The following is a 22,484-nucleotide window of genomic DNA, read 5'->3' as shown; positions in this document are numbered from 1 at the left end:
TCCATTTACTGAACCGATTGAATTTCAAACAAGTAATGTTGGATTTAACCGGATCCAGGTCAGAATCCCATAAGTATAGTTAGAACCAGGTAGAACGACGTATGTTCTGATATGCTTTATGTATTTTACAGGAAACCTAATATACTTCTGACCATTTTTTTGCGAATCCAGTTTCAGAGGAGGTCGGATCACATCCAGTTCTGTTCCAACTCCCAAGTGAAATCTCTCGGGCAACATTACACACACACTCTCTCTCTCTAATCAGATTTTTACTTTCCGAATTCCGCCCTCCAAAACCCTTCTCCCCCACTCCCCCACTCGCGCCTCTCTCTCTCTCGTTCTCTGCAACCTCTCCCCTTCCTCTTTCGACGCAAAAACGCTCAGAGAAGAATCACGAGAGGGAAGCGAAGAGTTTTTAGGGTTTTTTTCTCAGTTCCTTTCGAAAGCGAAAGTGAGAGGGCGTGCAATCGAGAAGAAATAAAAGATAAACCCTAGGAATCTCCCGACGCGGCTTCCGGCTGCCTTTCTCCCGACGGGGCTTCGGTTTTTGGGATTAGGGTTTCTGTTTCCTTTCTCTCCAATGCTGACGTAGAGAGCAAACAAGGAAAAAAAAAAGATTGTAGGTAGGTGCTTTATTATAGTTCTAATCCGTTTGAGTTTTGTTTTCTCGAATTAGGGTTCCGGTTGTTGCTTGCTTTCCCGTGGGAATTCGCTTTCTGGCGTTTTTTCTTGCCTCGCCGATATCTTCCATTTTCAGGTAAAAATTTTCCGGTGTTTCGTGGGTGAATGCTTTCACATTCGTTGGTTTTCATCACAGTTTTCTTTCTCAAGGGTCTCGATTTTATCGATCCCTGGAGAACATTTTGGTTTATGTTGTGTAATACTGGATTCCTTATGCTTGTTCTTGATAATTTGATTTTTTTCACTCCTTCTCTGACATCGTTGGTAGTAAATGAGTTACAGGGTTCCTGAATGGTCGGTAATTTCTGGTATTTCTTGCATGTATTGGATGTAATGGGGTCTAACGTTTTGCCACTGTGTTTCTGTCGAATGGTATATATTCTGGTTGTCCCCTTTCTACCGTGGATTGGCTTTTGTATACGTGTCTGCGAGGCGTTCTGTGATCATGTTATTCAGTGGAGATTGGTGCTACTTTGTCTGTTTATGTTTTCCTCTTTCGATTAATTGTTGATGTATTTTGATCATTCGTGTAGACGAACCTTTCTCCGCGGTGGGACTACGGGATTCCTTTACCCTGCAAACGTGTATAATTTTTTTTCTCAATGTTATGTCAGTTTGACGTTGGGAGTTTGCTTGTGGTATGAAATATGCATTTTAGTTATGTTTAATCTTGCATTTGGTATTTCTTGTCGCCTTCATTGCCGAACGTGCCATTTTCCCCTTTTCCTGTGGATTAACATGTAAATCATCTTTCTAGGTTTAGTTAATCTTTACCCTTAAATTCCTTTTGTAGATTCTCTTTCTGCGGATGTGATAGTTATACTTGGGACTCTAAGCAGTTAAAAGCCCTCGGAACCTAGGCGCCAGCCCCCTAAAAGGTACCTAGTCAGAAGTCAGGACCAAAAAAGAAATAAAAATAATTACAATAAGTTATTAAAATAATAGAACATACATATTCAATATAGTATATGAATCTAAACAACTGAAATTAAAAAAAAAAAACCATGAACAAACCTAAACAATTAAAACATATTACATTTCTAACATTCAACTCCATCTAAACAAATATTGGTTTAGGAGGCAGACCAATTAAAATCATTCAAAATAAAAATAATAAAAAACATAACAAGTAGAAAAAATATGAAAAACTCAAAGATTTCAAAATACACAATCAAAACATGATTATAATGTTTTAAACATTATAAAAATATACATAAAATACTGATCTTGGTGCCCCTTACCCCAACCTAGATACTTGCCTTGGGACCTAGGTGCTCTTAGGTGGTGGACTTGCACCTAAGTAGCATAGGCGGCCTAGGGGGGATTTTAACTGCATAGGTAGGACACTTTATCTAATTTTAGGGTGTTTCATACTCACAAATATCGATCTCGCCCAAATCTCACCCATGCAATTTCTTGCAATAATATAGGTTTAGTTGAACTGGCGGTCCCAAGCCCGGATAAAGGAGGAGGGTTGCGGTAGGCCAATGACAGACAACATAAAAACTTAGTCATACCCTATGAATATGAACCAATATGAGAATTTCGTTGGGGCGTTCCCTACTGAGTGACGCACTGTACTCTATAGGTCCGGAGGCAGAGATAAATGGGCAAGGGTTGCTAGGTCGTCACCCGGAAGCGGTGCATCACACCGGCGCCCGGGTATGGTGTTAAATAGGCAAGGGTTCCCTCACTTTGTTGGACGGGTGGGGGTAAAGAAGTTAGTCCAAGACCATAAAATTAGGTTAGCCACTTGGAACATAGGGTTTTTAACTGGTAAGTTGGTAGAGTTAGTTAATGTTATGTGTAGGAGAAAGTTTTATATTTTATGTCTACAAGAGACCCAATGGGTAGGTGAGAGGGCAAAAGTGATAGAACCTTGGGGATATAAGATTTGGTATACAAGAATAAATAGAAATGAGAATGGAGTAGGGATTGTTATGAGTCATGAGTTTATAGATAATGTAGTTGAGGTCCGTAGGAAGGGTGATAGGATTTTACTTATTAAATTAGTATTAGGTACAAATATTATTAGTATTATTAGTGTTTATGCACCTCAAGTAGGTTTAGATGATTCCATTAAGCGTCAATTTTGGGAAGATTTAGATGGAGTAGTATAAGGGATATCTTATGGAGAAAAGATTTTCATCGACGGTGACCTTAATGGACATGTAGGTATTAGTAGGGATGGATTTGAGAGTATATATGAAGGCTATGGTATAGGAGAAAAAAACGAAAGTGGAGAAAGGATTTTAGATTTTGGTTTGTCCTATGATATGATCTTAGCAAACACTTGATTTAGGAAGAGGGAGTCTCACCTAATAATATTTAAAAGTGAGGTTAATACGAATCAGATAGATTTTTTCCTGCTTAGAAAGAGAGATAGGGGTTGTTGCTTTGATTGTAAGGTTATATCGGGAGAAAGTGTAGCTACACAACATAGAGTCTTAATTTTAGATCTTAGAATTAGACAATGCCGCAAAAGGGATAGACATAGGATAAATCCTAGAATTAAGTGGTGGGCACTAAAAGGAGCTAAACAAAGAATGTTTGTAGAGCAAGTAGTTAAGGAAGCTGATTGGTGTCTCGAGGAGGATTCAGAATCAATGTGGAATAAGATAGCGGGTGGCATGAGAAAGGTGGCTAAGGAGGTATTGGGTGAGTCTAAAGGCGGTGCACCGTTAGGTAAGGATACATCATGGTGGAACGAGGATGTCAATTAGCTATTAAGGTTAAAAGAGAGTGTTATAGAAATCTAAGTAAGAGTCGTGATAATGAGAATTTGGATAAGTATATGATAGCAAAGAAAAAAGCTAAAAAAGTAGTTCGAAACGCGAGAGATAAGGTATATAAGGAGGTTTATGACAAGTTGGATACCAAAGAGGGCGAGAAGGATATTTATAGGCTTGCAAAGATGAGAGATAGGAAATCGAGGGATCTGGGTATGGTTAGATGTATCAAAGATGAAACACAAAGGGTTTTAGTCAAAGATGAGGAGATTAAGGAGAGATGAAAAGATTATTTTGATAAGCTATTTAATGAAAGTCATGCTCAGGATCTTGGAGACTTGTCCATTCCTTTTCATGAGATGAATCGTGACTTCATGCGTAAGATTCAAAAGAAAGAAATTGCAGAGGCTTTGAAGAGAATGAAATCAAGAAGGGCAGTTGGCCCAAATGATATACCTATCGAGGCTTGAAAATGCTTGGCAGAGAAAGGTTTAGAATGGTTGACAAATATTTTTAATAAGATTTGGCGGACAAATAAAATGCCTAATGAGTGGAGGAAGAGTACTTTGGTGCCTCTACATAAGAATAAGGGTGATATACAAGATTGCATAAACTATCGTGGTATAAAACTCATGAGTCATACTATGAAACTTTGGGAGAGGGTGATTGAGTCTAGGTTGAGGAAGGTTGTCATGGCATCGGAGAATCAATTTGGTTTTATGCCTGGAAGGTCAACTATGGAAGCTATACATCTTCTTAGATAACTTATTGAGAGATATAGAGAGAGGGACAAAGATTTGCATATGGTTTTTATTGATTTGGAGATGGCATACGATAGAGTACCTAGGGACGTTCTCTGGTGGACAATGATGAAGAAATGTGTTTCTCTCAAGTACATTAGTATAATTAAGGATATGTATGAAGGAGTAGTAACCAATGTCCGCACTTGTGGAGGGGTGACAACCAACTTTCATATAATGGTTGAGTTACATCAAGGATCTGCTTTAAGCCCTTTCCTATTTACTATAGTGATGGATGAGCTTACGAGATCAATTCAAGAAAATGTGTTGTGGTGTATGTTGTTTGCTGATGATATTGTTTTGATTGATGAGTCTAGAGATGGGGTTAATGCTAAGTTAGAATTATGGAGACAAACATTGGAAGCAAGAGGTTTTAAGTTGAGTAAGAGTAAGACAGAATATATGGAATGTCGGTTTAGTAAGCAACGAAGTAGTGATGGGAGTGTAGTGAAGCTTGGTGAGCAAGAAATACCGGTGGTTGATTGTTTCAAATATTTGGGATCTATCATTCAAAAGTATGAAGAAATTGATGGAGATGTAAATCATAGGATAAAGGTTGGGTGGATGAAATGGAAAAGTGCAACTGGAGTGTTGTGCGATCGTAGAATGCCATTGCGGTTGAAGGAAAAGTTTTATAGGACGACTATTAGGCCCACTTTACTATATGGTACAGAATGTTGGCCTGCCAAGAGACATCATATTTAAAAAATGAGTGTAGTTGAGATGCGTATGCTTAGATGGATGTGTGAAAATACAATAAAAGATAAGATTCAGAACAAGGAGATACCTAAGAAGGTAGGCGTTGCACCCATTGAAAATAAGATGAGAGAGAATCGTTTACGGTGGTTTGGACATATTCGACGAAGGCCTAATGATGCTCCAGTTAGAAGGATGGAAAAATGGGAAAATATATTAGTTAAAAGAAGTCGGGGTAGGCCTAGGAAGACTTGGATGGAGATGATAGGAAAGGATATGAATGCTTTGAACCTCACCGAGGACATGGCATTGGATAGAAATGATTGGAGGAAAATGATTCATGTGGAAGACCCAGAATGATTTTCTTTGTTGGTTCATATCGTCGACCCCAATTGTTTTGGGATGAAGGCGTAGTTGTTGTTGTTGTAATATAGGTTTAGTTGATAAATCTAAAACAAAACTCGTTGCTTAAAAGTTGTAAAAATATAAACATAGCAGAAATAAGTAAGAAAATAACACGTTTAGATCATAAAATACACACATACAATGAAAGAAATAAAAAAGAAACATAGAAGAAGAAAAATTATATTTAAGATATAGAAAATAAGTAAATAACTAAAGTAACTGATAATATCATGATATTTTATTTTCAAAATATCGCTATCTTTTGCCTTTAATATTGTTTTTTGAATTTACAGCTATATTATCGTGACTTTTTCAAAATATCACCTATATCTGTGACTATACAGTGTTCTTTGGTTGTTAGGGAACTTAGAGGTTTCCATCTATATGGGGTTTGCTTTTCTCTTATTATCACAAGGACTGATTAAAGCTCCAGTTCGTTCCTCCCTCCCCCTCACTCTCTCTTATATATATATATATATATATATATATATATATATATATATATATATATATATATCATGAAACCATGCTAAATGAGATTTTTTGGGACTTTCAGTGGTTTTTGCGCAATTCTGACCCCATAGATGTGTTCAACATGGTTGATTTACTAGGAATTACCACCTAGATCATGTTTTGTCGATGGAAAAAAAATTGATGCTACCATATGTCAGAATCAAAAGCTCCAAGTGCTGATCCCTATAAAATCAAGCACATGAATCACATCTGTATGGTCAAAATTTAAACATAAAACAAAAAAGCCTGAAAAACCCATTTAGCATGTTTTCATCACTATCTACATGTGTGTGTTACACTTTCTAAGGCTATGTGGTTTTAAATGAGCTTAAAAAAGGTTTGCATGTTTGGGAGTTTTTCTGGGTGACCTTTCAACTGAATTGTCTTCTCTGTCAAATGTCAATCAATTCTCACTTTCTGTAATATTTTGTTTCCTAGAGATGTCGACACCAAATCCTGCACCTTCGGATCGGCCTCTTGAGCAGTGGAAGGTTACTGAGTTGAAGGATGAGCTTAGGAGGAGGAAGCTGATAACGAAGGGTTTGAAAGAGGATCTTGTGAGACGGCTGGATGAAGCACTCATGAAAGAGGCTGCTGAAACCAAAGATATGGGTAATGGGTTTGATCTTGATCCACCACAAGGTGAATCATGGGTTGGGAATGAGGATGTAGAGGTTAGGAATGAAGACCAGGTAGAAACTGAAGACAGTAGAAAGTTTCAACATCAAGTCAAAGAGGTCATGAGCATGAAAGAGAAGGTGCATACGGTTGATACCAATGAGAGTGGTGGGACAGATGTTGCTCAAGGTGATGAAGTTGGAAATCTGAATTCAACCAGTTTGCATGGTTCAACTTCAGACATAAAAGGAGCTGATGGGATTGCAGTGTCAACTGAATCTATTGTTAAGGCTGGTCAGGATTCAGTGGTCGAGATTGATATTTCAAGTGTATGTCTAAAAGTTGAAGCTTCAACATCTGAGACCGTGAAGAGCATTGATTCATGTTCTTTCTCCCCGGTGTCTGAGAATGTACCCGCACAGACGGACTTTTCCACAGAACAACCAAAGGATGAAGCTCCACCATCTGAGGAGAGCCAAATCAATGCATCTGAACCTATTGCCCAGGTATCTGAGAGAGTTCGTCAAATTGTAAAGTGTGAGTCTGTTTCTACTGATTATGTGTCAATTAAACAAGAGAACCAATTAAAGGATAATCTGAATATTGATAGTGTCCCTGTAGAACCAGCGATTGTTAAGGCCGAGATGCTGCAGTCTTTTACCAGTAATGATGCAGGTGATCATGGTGCTTCTGTTGTGGATGTTGAAGTACAAGGTGATGTGGAAAGTGCTGTTGAGAGGGAAGAGGTTGCCCATGCTATGGATGTTGACTTGAATAAGGACAATACAGAGGTTCGTGCTCCTGGTGGCCGAAATTTGAATGACATTGTAGTTGAAGACCCGGTAGAAGACGATGCAACTGAGAATAAAATTTCTGATATCACTCTGGATGATGATGGTGCAAGTGAAAGGTTCCAAGCTCAAGAATCTTTTCCTTCAGGAGAAGAAAAAGAATCTGATGCTACAATTACTCGGTATCCTGTGGAAGAGAAGGATTCCTTTGTAGACATCAGTGAAGACTCAGCACAGATTGGGGACAAGCGGAAGATTGATGGTTAGTGTTCTTTCTTCTGATGAATTTGTCTTTCTCTTCTGATGTAATCACTATTTATCTTTTAATATTTGATACCTATGTTCCTGCTTCTTTCACAAACTCTGTCACAAAGTGGCACTAAACCTGAGACACAACCGAAAGACAATAAAAAAAGGAACTAAAGCACAAACACAATTTATTTAACCAAAAAAGGAAATGACATATTTATACATTCACAAGAACACCAAGAAATAAATAATTTTTATTAATAAAAAAATAAAATAAATTACAAATGAACCTCACTACAAAACACTCACAGACACGTACACCATATGTACATCCATCCTCTCTCACCTATACAACAAAATGGTGAATAATATATAGGAAATAATGACAAACTAGCCATTAGAGCTAGTCCTAACTAGGGATGCACACTGAATCGATCTGGCTTGGGCTTGGCTCCGGCTTGGCTCGGGCTCATCCGCTTCGTAAATGAGCCGAGCTTGAACTGGTGTATGAAGCTCAGATGAGTTATCAAGCAGAGCTTGAATGACCTGTCGAGCCCGATAAGGCTCGACATGCTTGGTTCATTGCAAACCCCATATATACTCGACAGGCTCGATAAGGCTCGTTTCATTGCAAACACCATATATATATCTTTGCAAAAAAATTCAGAACTGCATTGTTACTTTAATGGGCAGGGCGTTAGTCTTTATTAAGAACGTGTTGGGTTCAAATCCTGCCTTTTATGCCTTTTTTCGCTGAGAATTTTTAGTATGTATAGAATTTTTTCAGTAATAATAATCAAAAGATATGTTTTGACTTAATGGTAGGTCCTTTGGTTAACATTAAGGAGGTTGGGGGATCAAATCCCTCCTTCGCAAGATTTTTTTTTAATAAATCTTGTTTAAGTTCGGCTCGGCTCGAGCTCGGAACTGAGCTGAGTTCAGACAACACCTTACAAGCTCAAGCCGAACTTGGACAAAGTGATTTTGAACCGAGCTCGGCTTGTGTTCTTCCCTAGTCCTAACCAGCTGTTAGAGCAAATCCCAACAGCTAGTTTGACTATTCAAACTAGCCATTAAAGCAAATCCTAGACGTTACAAGCCCCAACGGCTAGTTGGTCATTCAAAAAATGACCAAAAAAATATATAATAAAATATTTAATCATTTTGATAATTACCAAAAAACCTAATCTAACCTTAAAGTATACCATAAGTGTACTTACTAATATAATAGGTATACATAGAGTATACCTATCCTTAAAAACATAAAAGGCATACCTAAAGTATACCTTCAATACAACTCAAATTAAATGTGCTAGAATACACATCAAAAGAATAAAAGAAAGAAAATACCTAAAGTACACTTAGGTGTACTTTGATATATACAAGACAAATACAACATAGGGAAATGCTACATATATTTTAACACCCCTTCAAACTTGTGGTAGATCACCGAAGGTTTGTCGTAACATGATTAAAATGGGTCTTCAATTGTCTCCATAAATGATCTTCAAGATGAAAACTTCAAGCTTTAAGACATCTTCAAAGAAAAGACTTCAATCATCATTAGAGTTTCAACCACTCTAATCTTCAAAACTCCACAAAGCTTTTACTTAATCCATGACTTCTCTGAGTTCCTGCACTAAGAAAGCAACAACTACAACAAAGGGATTGCAACACAAATATATGTATTAAAAACAAAATAAATAGTTATGATATATATATATATATATGTATATATATGGACAGAGGATGGTCAAACATACAAAACACACACTAAAATAAAACATATAGAAAATACAACAAATTACAATCATTTTAAAACACAATCATTTAAACAATTCATGAGAAAAAAAAACTGTATAAAAATATTTCAAAAACATTTGCAATAATTATTGAAACATGAGTTAATAGCAATGTTGTGAAAAGCGTTGCGAGGCGCTCCACCAAAAACCAAAGTGAGGCATAAGCTGCAAGGCATAAAGCGTAAGCAATTTTTTTTAAAACTTAAAAATATTTAAAAATACAAATAAATAGAAGAGATGCTTTATTGATGAAGCAACAACAAATAAGTTTCCAGATTATTTCCAAACTGACTTGTCTTCTAGCAGAATAAAATTCAAGGGCATAACATAAGCATCATAAGTTGGGCTGCAATTTCTAGAAGCCAAGCTAGAAAAAAGCTTCAAAGATATAATATCAGAATCACAAGCTGGATAAAAAAAAATCCTCAAAAGAAAATCAGTAATAATAGCATACAGAAAAAAATCTTACTTAATACATGTTCACTAACTTAATACTTGTTTAAAGAATAGTATACAGAAAAAATCCATATTCACTAAGTTACAGGAATGGAAATCTTAACATAATACATGCCTATGATTCCAGTTTATGAAAATCTTAACACCGCTAAACCAATTCCAGTTTATTGATGGCCCTACTGACTATAATTCAGTTTCTGTGTTCTAATATCACAAACAGACAATTTCAAGGCACCATCAGATCCAGATTTAAATTAAAAAAAAGATGAAAATTGAAAAAAGTCAATAGAACATTCACAAATAGGAGTAGGACACAATCTTTACAAAAATCAACACATACACAGTTAATTAATTGCACAGAGGAAGAAAAAGAACATTGAAAGAAGAAGAGGAGGAGGAGGAGAACAGATGAAGGAGGAGGGAAGAAGAGGAAGAAAAAAGAAGAAGAAGAAGAAGAAGAAGAAGAAGAAGAAGAAGAAGAAGAAGAACATACCCGGTGGTAGCTGCCGCCGGTGGTGAGGAGGGTGGGGCTTGGGGAGCGAAAGGGGGAGGGGTGCCCTAACATCGGGCGTCCCTCCCCCTTTTCTTTTTATTTATTTTTAAATGAGGCGTGCCTCGCTACGAGAGGCACACACCTCATATACATTTGTGCCTTAGCCTTGTGCTTCAAGGCAAAAAAGCTCCTCGCCTTGAGGCGATGCACGCTTTTTGCACCTTGAAGTGCGTTTTTTACAACACTGGTTAATAGCAATAATTTAAATCATGAATATCAAAGAAAAAGACACTAGAAAAAGACACTTCCTATAGAGCTTAAAGGCAAGTCTGCAAGGTTTTGATCATTACTTGATGCTTGTCAGGTACCCCTTGAGGGTTTTCTTTTATTATGCATCACTAGTGATGTAATTCCTATTTTAAAAAGTGTCATCTGATGTTTTGGGGAATAAGGTCTTTTTCGTCCTAAAGCTTTGGACTTGCACTTGGGATGAGCATCAAGGGCTTCACATTGGCATAACCCCAAGAATTTGAAGGTACTTGAGACAGTTTAACGCTATAAGGCTGGTGTTTGATCTTAGTGTCATTATTGTTATGGTAAAATAGATAACAAAAATGTGCAGCTCTTGTTTCTTCAGCAAGTTAATTTTATTTCCTAGTACCCCAAAAGCCACTGGTAGTCAATGGTTGTTAATCATTAGGGGAAGCAAGCGATGAGAAATTTGGAAACAAAGTCGGTGATGGTTGGTAAAGAGTGTCCCAAAGAGGGAGAAGAAGATTAGGAGTTTCACATGTAAGATCTACCACCTCCTTATTCAATACAAGGGATGGTGGTGTGAGGCATATCATACACTTAGTTTCAAAAATTGAAACTGTTTTTAGGCACAGCCATTACTTCTGGCAATAAAAAAGAGGTAATGTATAATAAGAACAAGGGGGTTCAAGTTCATGGCAGCTATAAGGGTGCGCTTCCAAAAGAGATTTGTAGGAAGCCCATATTTGGAGGTGCTAATTCTTCATTTAAAACCCCTCTAGGCAATTAAACTAAAGACCTTATTGTTTCCTAATCAAACTCATGCTATTTTGGTCCGTTAATGAGTGGTCACCAAGGATCTCACCTAGACAACCTAACTCGATGACAACTAGGGCCCAATGGGTCAAGCCCCCATCCTGGCCCATAGATATCTTGACGAACCAACATCAAGTTCGGGCTAGGCCCAAACCTTATCAGGTTTGAGTCGAGACCCATATAACATGCTTCCTTATAAAACAGTAATTCGCTCCTTCGAACAATCGAGGGACCCATATATAACATGCTTCCCTATAAAACAGTAATTCGCTCCTTCGAACAATCGAGGGACCCATATATAGCATGCATATAAACTACTTGCATGCACGCGCTCGCATGCGCAAACCCACCCACCTGGGTCACTGGTGTTTTGTTGGTTTTTTAACATGAATTAAGGGAATCCACCTTGGATTCTAAGATTTTCTAATGTGTTTATGAATAATACATTGAATAGCAAGAAAGACTAACGAGGAGTTGGGATTTCACTTTGTGGGCAAGCTTCATAAGTTTTTGGCTTTGTAGTGTTATATCAAGAACGAAATCTGCTTCAAAGGTCCATTAAACATACACATTCCTTGTTACATGGATTTCATGTCATGTTGATGTTGGTGATGTGCCGTTGCCTTGACATTTCATTTATGTGAACTGGTGAATTTTTGCATTTTTTAGATATATCTAACACAGTGCTAAAACTGTTATGACCAATGAATCACCCATGGAGGAGATGGTGGCTACCCTTGAGCTTCGGTACTGGTTTGTCAAATAAAAGCCAGATTTCACTTGCTATCACTGTCTTGACTGTGCTTTTGATTTTCTATTGCCCTCTTCTTGTTTACTTTCGAGCCTTGTTCTATTATTTTTTCTTTTAAGCTTGATAAACATTTGTGGGCTTTATTATATGATTTCATGTGAAATGTCCAATTGCTGGTATTATGCTGTGCTATTACTTGTATCTTCTGTACAAAACTGTTAATGATTCCCTTGCTCTCAGGTCACGAGGCTGATGCAGAACATGAACCGGTTAAAAGACTGCGGAAATCGAACAGTGATAATGTTCAGACTAAGGTTGCCCTTCCAAGGCTTTCTAGACTACAGAGAGAACCTCCAAATTTGCCTGATGTTTCCCCTATATCTCCTGCATCTGCATCTCATTCTAATACTTCAACACCTAGAGATAAAGCCCGAACTGCTGTGGCTCTTGCAAGGTCTGATTCCAATCTTGATTCAGAGGCTCCCAAAGAACGAGTTGGTAGGTGTCTCTCTCTCTCTCTCAACACATGCATGCACCTGTAGACGTGCACATTTGCAGAACATGCATTTGCGTGAATTGTTAACTGCTAATTGTTTATGTTGCAGTTCCTCCACCACAGAGATCACCAACAACATCCTTAAGGATTGACAAGTTTTTGCGCCCGTTCACCTTGAAGTCTGTACAAGAGCTTCTAGCCAAGACTGGGACTGTATGCAGCTTTTGGATGGATCACATTAAGACCCATTGTTATGTTACGGCAAGTTACCTTTTCTCTGTCACTCTATGCCCCAAGTCGTAAGCAATGTCTCGTAGATAGGCCTTTGTTGATAATGCATTTTATTGTCTGAAATTTTAATGTTTGTCTAGTATCATTAAATTCCCGGGTTCCTATATGAATGTATCGATCTCAGTTTCTGTGCTGATATTTCAGAGGCTTAGAGTATGTTATATAGGCTTTTGATGTCACTATTTAACAATACTTTTTTGTCATGATCATCAGTATTCTTCTGCGGAAGAAGCAGTAGCAACCAGGGATGCTCTCTACAATCTTCAGTGGCCTCCTAATGGTGGCCGCTTACTGATTGTGGAATTTGCGGAACCTGATGATGTCAAGGCCCGTGTTGAAGGGGAGCCCCAGTCACCAACTGCTGTGAATTCATCAACTGTTCCCCCATCTCAATCCAACCAGACAAACTCCCAAGCACAGGTCAAATTGCCCCCTCCACCCCCAATGCGGCCACCACTCAAGCAGCAGCTGCCACCTCCACCTCCACCACCACATACACCGCAGACCCATGCACAGGCTCTGATGCGGGTAAAGCTGCCACCGCCACCTCCTCCTCCCAAAAAGGTTGAGGCTCCAGTTCTTACACTCGATGATCTGTTCAAGAAAACACGAGCCACTCCTCGGATATATTACTTACCCTTGTCAGAAGAGCAAGTTGCTGCCAAATTAGCAAATACTGCTGCAGATGGTCATAGTAAGGGCACAGATGGTAGGCCGTGAAGTTAGTCCTGCAGCGGTATGTTTGTAGTTTTGTGAGGTACATGTTCTCTCTCGTGGTGTCGAGCTTTAAGGCTGCGAATTTCTATATGATTTTAAGTAACTACCTTTGTTTTGCAGTAAAGTTGGTCAAATTTTGGAGTATCTGGATCCTCCTTATTTGTAAAACCAAATAGAGTTTTCTTATTAATGTTCCTCGTGGTAGGTTCTGAATGCTATTTTGATAGACACAATTGTCATTTGCTTTTTGCTTTTCGGGGTTGGGTGCTTTGGGAAACGAGTGGTAGAACAGGGCGAGTTTGGAATTTGAACTGTGCATCTCTCTCTCTGTCTCTCGTACGCTCACACACATGCCCACTGGAATTTTATTCCCATCTCATGGAGTACTAGGGCTGTCAACTAGCAATATGCCGGCCAGGTTTGGGTCATGATTTTTGGCGTGTACCCAACCCTACCAGACTAGTGTTTTATATATTTTTTAGTAAAAATAAGTTTCTAAAATTTATGTGGGTTAGGGTTTGGGTTTCTATTCGTGTGTCCCTACAAAAACCAAACCCGGTTATTATTTATATGGGTGGGTCCAGGTAAGTCAAGCCTGACCCGGCCGATGACAGCCCAAGTTTGGATAACTCAAATTGATGGGGTACCCAATCCGTTAACCCAATTTGGAGTGTGGGGAGAGCGTGGTGCTGTGGAGAGAGAGAGAGAGAGAGAGAGAGGGAATGAAGAGGGCGTACAGAGGGGTACAGCAGTGTCTGGTGAGGCGACTGCTGGAGGTTGGCCACCCTTACTATGCCAAGTTCCCCAGGGAGAACATCAACTACAGGGATGTCGATGACCCTGCCGCCCCCACTGATCTATTCAGGACATTCTCCCTCTCCTGTTGGGCCTTACTCTGGCAGACTGTACAACAGCAGATGAAGGGTGATCAGGTACAGCCGCACATTGTATTTGTGCAATGTGGTTGCACCCTGAATCCCAATTCTGTGGGAAACGCCCTTGTGGGGGAGCAATGAATAAGTTTTTATAGGAAATGAAGTGGGTATTGTTGATGATGATCTCACGCACAAGGGGTTATTTTTCCATAAAGCAAATGGGCCCGAATAGGGTCACTATCATGGATCTGGATCTGCAAAGTATGACTAGGAACAAACCGCTCCGGGTCTTCTAACACCATGTGACTCATCGAGCCTTCAAGCGTGTATATTCCAAATGTTTCAGGTACTATTATATTCCCGACTCTACAGCAGTAGATTCAGTTACACGATCAATCTATACATTGATAAATGGCAATTCGTATTCTACAACTCTACTTTATCGCTATTCAACATGGAAATACAAGACCGCATGAAAAGTGTAGTAGATTTAGTGATCCGGCCTGAGCACTTTAAAAGTTGTTTGGGATGAGTAGGGGTTGGACCTCTGCCAGAAATGGATTGGATCCAACTAATATATATTATAATCAATTATACTTTAATTCCAGATCTAATTGGTTCAAATGAAGAAATGATGTAAAGGTTGCTAAAAAGCGTCATTTATGTTAAAATACCATCCAAACATTCAATGCAATCCTTGCAAGTGGAAGATCCAAGGTACCCAGCAAAAATAGAAGACCAAAAATAGTGCTGGTAAACTAAAATTTTCAATAAGATTCGATCAAGTGACTTGGCCCAATTTAAAAGAAGAATGGATCCGAGCAAATGAATTATCAGCATTGATCATGTTCTTACTGTTAACCAGAGATCAGTTACTAGAATTTTATCCTTCATTCATGTCTATTCCAGATCTCTTGAAAAACCACAAGTTTGAAGCAAATCCATTATAATCGTTTTTTATGCAATTATCTGCTGGAATGTAATCCTCTGTGAAGTGATAATTTATATGATTCTTTGCAACTATCCACAGGTGGAAACGTAGTTGTACCAGTTTTCTGGATAAAAAGAAATTGCCCCTGGAACATGGCATCTCATACAAAATATTTCTCAAATCAGCAATACAGATACTACAAAGTACTATGGAATGGCGTAGCAGTTTTTACAGCTCAACCAACACTAGGCTAATATTAGTTCTGTCTTTTCTACAAGATGAACTAGCGCTCCCATTATTCCTCAATGTATGACAGGCTTAAGTGGGTGTGCTCTCAGTTTTGACAGGTCAAGATTTGAGTCAAGCTCTTCATCCAATTCTCCAACAACACTTCTGTGATGTTAAGAAAACAATGGTTCAGAGAATAAGAAGAGTATAGTTTATCTCAACAAAAACAAGGAATAATTGAGAAAAGCTTACATGTTATCTCCTCTTATGATGTACAACCCTAATACAAGTTGTTGAACACCTTCCTGCACGAAACCAAAGGAGTCTCAAGAAAAATTCATTTCACAATACTAAATGTATTAGATGATGTTGATGTTTAATAATTGGCAAACATGAATTTTGATTTTTTAGGGTAACCCCGTACCAGTATATTTATAGACACACTGACCCAAATTGAAGCTCAAGCAACTTGACCTGGTCTGGACTGTCTATAACAGGCTATGTAAAATTGTTTCTATTACAAATGTTCAGACACGTGTAGCAAACACATTATAGTTCAACATATTTAATGACTCGTCCCATTCCAATGCCAGTTTGTTCAAATCTACCAGCAATAATCTGGTCATTTTCCGCATGGTACCAAAGCTAGAGCCAAAGTTACTATAATCATATCCCACAATAATGTCACCATCACCATTATCGTTTTGTCACTTATATTTTTACTCAGACAATTATCCACTCTTCACAACACATCCATCCACTTTATATATATATATATATATATATATATATATATATATATATATATATATATATATATAGAGAGAGAGAGAGAGAGAGAGAGAGAGTCACTAGAATATGAGAACTAATGTGTTAACCGTGATTTTCATAGATTTTTGTTCTATACTCTTGAATCTAGCCATACGGATGTGATCTACATGTTTGGTTTTATAAGAACCTGCTCTTGAATCATCCGATTTTGATGCATAAACGAGTTTTTTTAAGGCTTTAAAATCAATGACTCATAATCTTCATAAAAATTCAAGCAATCAAAAATCACATTTTTTTCATCAAAAATACATGATCCAATGGTTGATTCCTAACAAATTCACCATTCAAAAATCCATATGGTTGGATTTGCAAAAAAAAAGTGTTGAAAATGCCCATATTTCCAGTTCTCATATTCTAGTGACTATATACATATACACACCCACCCACCCACCACTAGAATATGTTAACTGGAAATATGTGAACTGGAGTACGAACTGAGATTTTCATGTTTTTTTGGTTTTGTTTTGTTTTCTTAAATTTCACTGTAGGGATGTCATCTAGATGCTTGATTTTATAGAAACCAAGTCTTGGATCATCCGATTATGATGCATGAGAAGAATCTTTTAAGGCTTGAAAATCAATGGCCTAGAATTTTCATAAATATTCAAGAATCCAAAAATCACATTTTTTTCATCAAAAATACATGATCCAACAACCGATTCCAAGCAAATGGACCACGCCAAATACATCTGCAGGGTTGGATTTGCAAGAAAAGTGTCGGAAATGCCTAGTTCACACTCCGGTTCACATATTTCCAGTTAACATACTCTCTCTCTCTCTCTCTCTCCCTCTATCTCTCTCTCTCTCTCTCTCTATATATATATAGTCATGCTTCTAAGAACAATCAAAGTCATTTAATTAATATAGTGATCACGAACCCATTTTTTTTCTTGTTTTAATTCATTTAACAGAAAAAAATCTACAATCTGTTCGTTTTTTATCTCTTTTCTCCCTACTGTGGAATAGTGTCAAGATTGATCAACATGAACATACAACATTAAAGAGGGAATTAATAAAAGAAATTTAGTGGCAATTATAGCATAACGCAATTTTTTCTCACAGTTATTACTGTTGTAACAAATAATGGATATTTTTTTAAACTGATGGGAAAAACTGAATATTGTTTCTGCATTGTTTAATGCGTACAGGGAGGAAAATATTTTTCCAGTTGTTTTTGTCATCAAAGTATACACATTATAGCTAAACATGGAAAGCATACAAAAAAAAACAGAAGTCAGACCTTAGTTGAGTAAACCCGCTCATGGGACTCATCGAGAATGATGTTTGTGGCCTGATCAAACCCCTTAAGGACTCCCTAACATAATCAAATAATTCAAATAGTTGTGACAGGTATATTTTCCAAGATGTAGTGGCTCAAAATGAAATAACATACCACTATATTGCGCCCATCATTTGTTATGACAGATATTACTTCTGCAAACAAAAACAAGAAGCACAGAGGGGAAAAACGATACAGGTCAGGGTTGCAATAAGCAAACTCTGTTAGTTATTATTCAATAATTTGAACTATCAATATTTGATTATTCATAGTAACCAAATCCTAACATTTGAATGGAAATCACTTACGATCTACAAGTGACTCAAGCCCAGGATCACTAGACATTATGCCTGACCCTAGTCTGATCTCCTTGCCTGTCCCCTTCAAAAGAAGGGTACAATTACAAACATAAGAAAGTTCCATCAACAACAAAAACAACAACAATAGCAACATTTGCCAAAGAATCCATGCACACAACAATCTATAAGATATTAAAAATACAACACAACAGACATAAAGTACATTGAAGTTGACAGAAAACAATTCAGGAAGAATGTGATAGCTACACTGTTGAGGCTGCATCATCTTTAACCAAGCAATTCGATCCAACAATGACAACAATGTTAACAACAATTGCAAAGAAGTCATGCAGTTAATAATCCATAAGAATAAGATATTAAAAATACAAATTAGCAAACATACAAATCCATAACAATAGATGGAAAACAATAAGGGAAGAATGTGACAGCTGTGAGGTCATATCATCTTTAACCAAGGAACTCAAGTTCAAATCCCATCAGGGGCTATACACCAACTTAGCTATCAAGGAAAAAAAAAAACAAAAAAATAAAAGAAAGATAATAAAGTCAAGTTCAAATCCGTCAGGGCCTATACCCCAACTTAGCTATCAAGAAGAAAAAAAAGGCGTAAAATTACATAAGGAAGAGATAAATTTATAGACTGGAGATGGGATGATGCCTGATCAAGCATAAAAACAGGACAACTAGTCCTTCTGTCCATGTTCCATATCAGGGCAGGCTTGGTGTACCCTTGAGCTGGTTCTGTTAGAACCTGGGATGGCTCACCATGTCCAATGCACATCCATATTCAATCACTTTAAGCCTATCATACTACTGGCATTGTTTTTTCTCCTTTTTCTCAGACCCTTTGCTAATGTTGATTATTTTCAAAAGGCACAGTAATTGTTAACCATGAAATGATTTAGTAAGATAATAACTAATTTAGATTCCCCATCTTGGCATGTGTATATCCAATGTTAAGCATGCAAAAATGTCTATTTCCACAAACTTTTGAAAATGACTGCTTTGTTTTATTCCATGTTTGCAACTAAAGCTGCCTAATGACAACAGTAGTAAAATTATATTGTAATGCATTTTCCTACACAAACATCTTAGCTACTTCTTTTCTTCATCTCATAAAGACATAAAAAATCTGTCACATGGGTGCAGGTATATGGTTCAAAATGAGTACAAAAAAATGGTGTGTGTGTGCCTGTGTGTTTATATATAGAGAGAGGGGGTGCACACTTGTCTGCACCCACCCTGGACCATCCAATCAAATGATTGATGGAATCATGGAAAACAAATATATATATATATATATATATATATATATATATATATATATATAATGATAGGGTGCTCCGGGAACACCTACTCCCACCTAATAGAAGGTTCAATTTTTCAAATTTTTGAGTTTTTTGGTTGATTAGACCTTATAGATATGATCTCCATGCATTTTTAGTAGAAAAAAAGTTTTGGATCATGTGATTATGACATGTAGGTTTTTTAAGATCTTTAAAAATCGACGGACCACAATGTAGCAAAATTGATAACTTAAAAAATCTATTTTCCGTATCCAAAAAGTATGATCCAAGGCACGATTATTATCAACTAAACCATGCTGAACGCATCTATGAAGTCTAATTGAGAAGATGCAACCTGCACATATGGTTTCCACTAGGTGGGTGTAGGTTCTCCGGGAGCACTGGAGCATTACTATATATATGTATATGATCTAAATGGTTTGTTTAGGATCATGTGATTGAAATGTATAAGAAGAATTTTCAGAGGATATAAAAAAAAGAACCCATAAAGTGCCTGGGTTTCACGACCCAAAATATTACTATTTACTTCAAAAACATGATCGAAGGTGTGTTCTCTAGCAAACAAACCATGCTGAACATATCTATGGGGCCAGATTGAGTGAGAAATAGGTTTTCGACCAGAGTGCACATGTAAAACGGTGCCCACTTACCAATCACTACACACACATGCACTGTCATGAAATGTTCATAAAACAATAGCAAAGGTATGGTAATAGCGCCATTTTAATTATATGCCATGATATGTTTCATTATAAATAAAAATTTCATTCTGAAAATCTACTTAAAAGGACCTGTACCTTGTTGGGTATGCATTGGTATATGAACAGCCAAAAATGAAAACAATTTTTTCCTTTCATTTTACCCCTTTTTAGGGAAGTATGCTTCTGAAATTGTACTTTACTTTATCTTTAGCCCTAATACCTCACTACTTCTGGAGAAACAACAAATGGAAGCAGTATAGCTAAACAAATAACCAGCAGCTGATGTGAAATAGGAATGGGAAGAACAGACAGCTAAGAACAACCACGTAGATAGACAACATGAGAATAGGATAAGAGAGGTGATCCATTACTAGAGGTTTACGCCATGACCAAATAAAAAAAGGCACATAAACAGTTTATTGGGCCTAGAGGAAGAGAGGAGGTTTCGGAAATGCTGAAGAGAGAAACATTGTTGTTGTAGCATGAGATGCCCCTGGAGCCAGTTTATGGTTGAATTTGAATCTTAGATCGGTATTGAATTAACTCAGGCTAACTTTCATATGGACTATTTCAAATATTCCTCAACACGGCAACACATATATTTTAATGCAGGCCAATCTTTGATAATTTACATATCACAGCAATTCACGATGCAGTGAAGCCAGATGAAGGGGGGATTGTGGTTAAAAGATGCCCTAATATCAGCAAATAAAAACTCCAGAAATAGTGAAAAAAGAGAGTTCCTAAAATCTGAAACACTCACCAAACAAACAACAGGGAAAAAAGAAGTATATTTTTCTATAAACCAACAAATATAACCATTATCATGCTTGGAATAAAAAAAATCCACCACAGACAAAAACAGAATGACAGAAAAGCAATACCCAACAAAAATAGACCCTAATCAACAAGTTGAACACGTAAAAAGGACCAAACAACAAAACGTTAAAGAACAGAAACATCTGAATCCGTAGCTAACCTAAAGAGGGAACCAAAATAAATCGAAAATTAGGGTTCTCTTTTCACGGTGGAAGGTAGAGAGAGAGAGAGAGAGAGAGAGAGAGAGAGAGAGAGAGAGAGTACCAGTCGTGGGAAAGACTGTCGAGAGTCCGAAGCGATGTCCCATAATCCTGCCGCTTATAAGTAATGACAGGTTTTATGCGGTCCCATTTAGGTGCAAATCGGGTCAGGGGCGGTGTAGGCTCCAATGGGTTCAAAATCTATAAATATTTTGGGTTTTGCGCTTGGGTAAATATTTGGTACTCGTGAAGGAATGGAACTACTTAGAAGAAATTATTTTTATTTCGTATTTTTCAAACTTTTTTTTTTTTTGTAGATGGGACCTCCTTACGGACGTGATCTACAATGTTTGCTTAGTGGGAAATGGGTTTTGAATCATGTGCAACTTTTTCAATTAGCTTAAAAAATCAACGGCCCATGATATTCCAAAATTTGGCACACAAGCTGAACCAGCCGAAAGGATGCTTTCATTGTGACTAGTTGACTCGGACTCGAATTCATGGTGAGCATGAGCTAAGCAAGCCAAGCTCATTAAAAATAAGTTATTTACAATTAAAAATAATAGAATTTAAACCCTAAACCCACGAAACCAAGTTTAAATTAGCTAATTTACATTATTTCAAAGTTGTAAGCAATAGCATGTGAACCCTAAACTTATTGCTGGCAAGCCAAACTATTCAACAAGCTACATTATATGACAAAATATTTTTATTTGTACTTAACCCGTCCATATAAGCTGAGCCAAACACCTGCTGTTTGTGTTTTGTCTGAGGAGCCTATTTGCCCAGTTTGAATGAGCTTTTCACAAGCCAAAACACACAACTTGGTTGCCTGGGATCTCATTGATGCAAGTTGTTTTGAAGAAATTGAAGCAAAAAAATGTGTTCTACATTTTTCATTTTGGTAAAGATTGATATTTGAATCTTTGAAACCGAGTTGTATGCAAACATTTTTGGCAATAAAAAATCAATGGCAAAAATAAAATATATATTTTTAAGGGTGAACCATGGTCGCTCATCTGAATAAATTTAGGCTGTTTGTTAGCCGAAGATGGGAGGAAACGAGAGTGGAAATGGCATTTAATGAGGGTGTATTTAGTACAGTGGCCACTGTTTTTGGGAGGGAGCTGAAATGGGTCGTTTTCAACTAACATTCTCACAAAGATGTTCAAAACTCCAGCCTCATCTCCACTCTCATCACCTTTTTCATCTCCTCTTCAGCAGAGCCTTATTATCTTAAAAAAAACACATTTTGTTATTTAAGAATTATTTTATATGAGTAATGGGTAGGTGCTAAATGAAATATACTAATTGATGTGTACTAAATGAGTTTTCTGCTCTTTGAATGTTTTCTTGGCAGTTTCTACCCCATAAATGTGTTGGGCATGATTGATTTACGAGAAATCCACACCTGGATCATGTGTTTTTAATGGAAAA

General features: G+C 37.4%; 2 protein-coding genes across 5 annotated transcripts; one reads left to right on the top strand and one right to left on the bottom strand.

Annotated features, from left to right (window-relative positions):
• Positions 1 to 176: 176 nt before the first annotated feature.
• Positions 177 to 13,780, top strand: LOC149819627 (uncharacterized). Of its 2 annotated transcripts, none has more exons than XM_089982206.1 (6): positions 177 to 197; positions 677 to 757; positions 6,263 to 7,495; positions 12,293 to 12,550; positions 12,658 to 12,809; positions 13,053 to 13,780. In XM_089982206.1, exons 3-6 carry the CDS (start codon positions 6,265 to 6,267, stop codon positions 13,557 to 13,559), a joined length of 2,148 nt encoding a protein of 715 aa, XP_089838332.1. In that variant the 5' UTR covers positions 177 to 197; positions 677 to 757; positions 6,263 to 6,264; the 3' UTR covers positions 13,560 to 13,780. The 2 variants fall into 2 exon arrangements, with proteins under 2 accessions (XP_089838332.1, XP_089838333.1); XM_089982207.1 differs by lacking the exons at positions 177 to 197; positions 677 to 757 and adding exons at positions 1,241 to 1,265; positions 1,475 to 1,559.
• Positions 13,781 to 15,404: 1,624 nt separating this feature from the next.
• Positions 15,405 to 21,169, bottom strand: LOC149819626 (sm-like protein LSM8). 3 transcript variants are annotated; one of them, XM_089982852.1, is made up of 6 exons: positions 21,112 to 21,134; positions 18,009 to 18,081; positions 17,815 to 17,855; positions 17,662 to 17,736; positions 15,843 to 15,895; positions 15,405 to 15,755 (listed from the first exon to the last, which is right to left on the bottom strand). In XM_089982852.1, exons 2-6 carry the CDS (start codon positions 18,043 to 18,045, stop codon positions 15,665 to 15,667), a joined length of 297 nt encoding a protein of 98 aa, XP_089838978.1. In that variant the 5' UTR covers positions 18,046 to 18,081; positions 21,112 to 21,134; the 3' UTR covers positions 15,405 to 15,664. The 3 variants fall into 3 exon arrangements, with proteins under 3 accessions (XP_089838978.1, XP_089838976.1, XP_089838977.1); XM_089982850.1 differs by lacking the exon at positions 18,009 to 18,081 and having other exon boundaries at positions 21,112 to 21,169; XM_089982851.1 differs by lacking the exon at positions 18,009 to 18,081 and having other exon boundaries at positions 15,405 to 15,752; positions 21,112 to 21,169.
• Between the last annotated feature and the right edge of the window lie 1,315 nt (positions 21,170 to 22,484).

This window comes from Nuphar pumila, chromosome 12, assembly GCF_984573655.1.
Source record: "Nuphar pumila chromosome 12, dmNupPumi1.hap1.1, whole genome shotgun sequence".
Lineage (NCBI taxonomy): Eukaryota > Viridiplantae > Streptophyta > Magnoliopsida > Nymphaeales > Nymphaeaceae > Nuphar > Nuphar pumila.
This window is presented reverse-complemented; position numbering and strand designations above follow the sequence as displayed.

What these genes read in the sequence shown, in the direction of transcription:
- LOC149819627 (XM_089982206.1), top strand. Translation starts at nt 6,265, where the DNA reads ATGTCGACACCAAATCCTGCACCTTCGGATCGGCCTCTTGAGCAGTGG. An exon ending in GGCTCCCAAAGAACGAGTTG is followed by an intron (nt 12,551 to 12,657) that starts GTAGGTGTCTCT and finishes TTTATGTTGCAG; the next exon opens with TTCCTCCACCACAGAGATCA. An exon ending in AGACCCATTGTTATGTTACG is followed by an intron (nt 12,810 to 13,052) that starts GCAAGTTACCTT and finishes CATGATCATCAG; the next exon opens with TATTCTTCTGCGGAAGAAGC.
- LOC149819626 (XM_089982850.1), bottom strand. Translation starts at nt 21,154, where the DNA reads ATGGGACATCGCTTCGGACTCTCGACAGTCTTTCCCACGACTG. An exon ending in GACAGTCTTTCCCACGACTG is followed by an intron (nt 17,856 to 21,111) that starts GTACTCTCTCTC and finishes TTTTGTTTGCAG; the next exon opens with AAGTAATATCTGTCATAACA. An exon ending in ATGATGGGCGCAATATAGTG is followed by an intron (nt 17,737 to 17,814) that starts GTATGTTATTTC and finishes TGATTATGTTAG; the next exon opens with GGAGTCCTTAAGGGGTTTGA.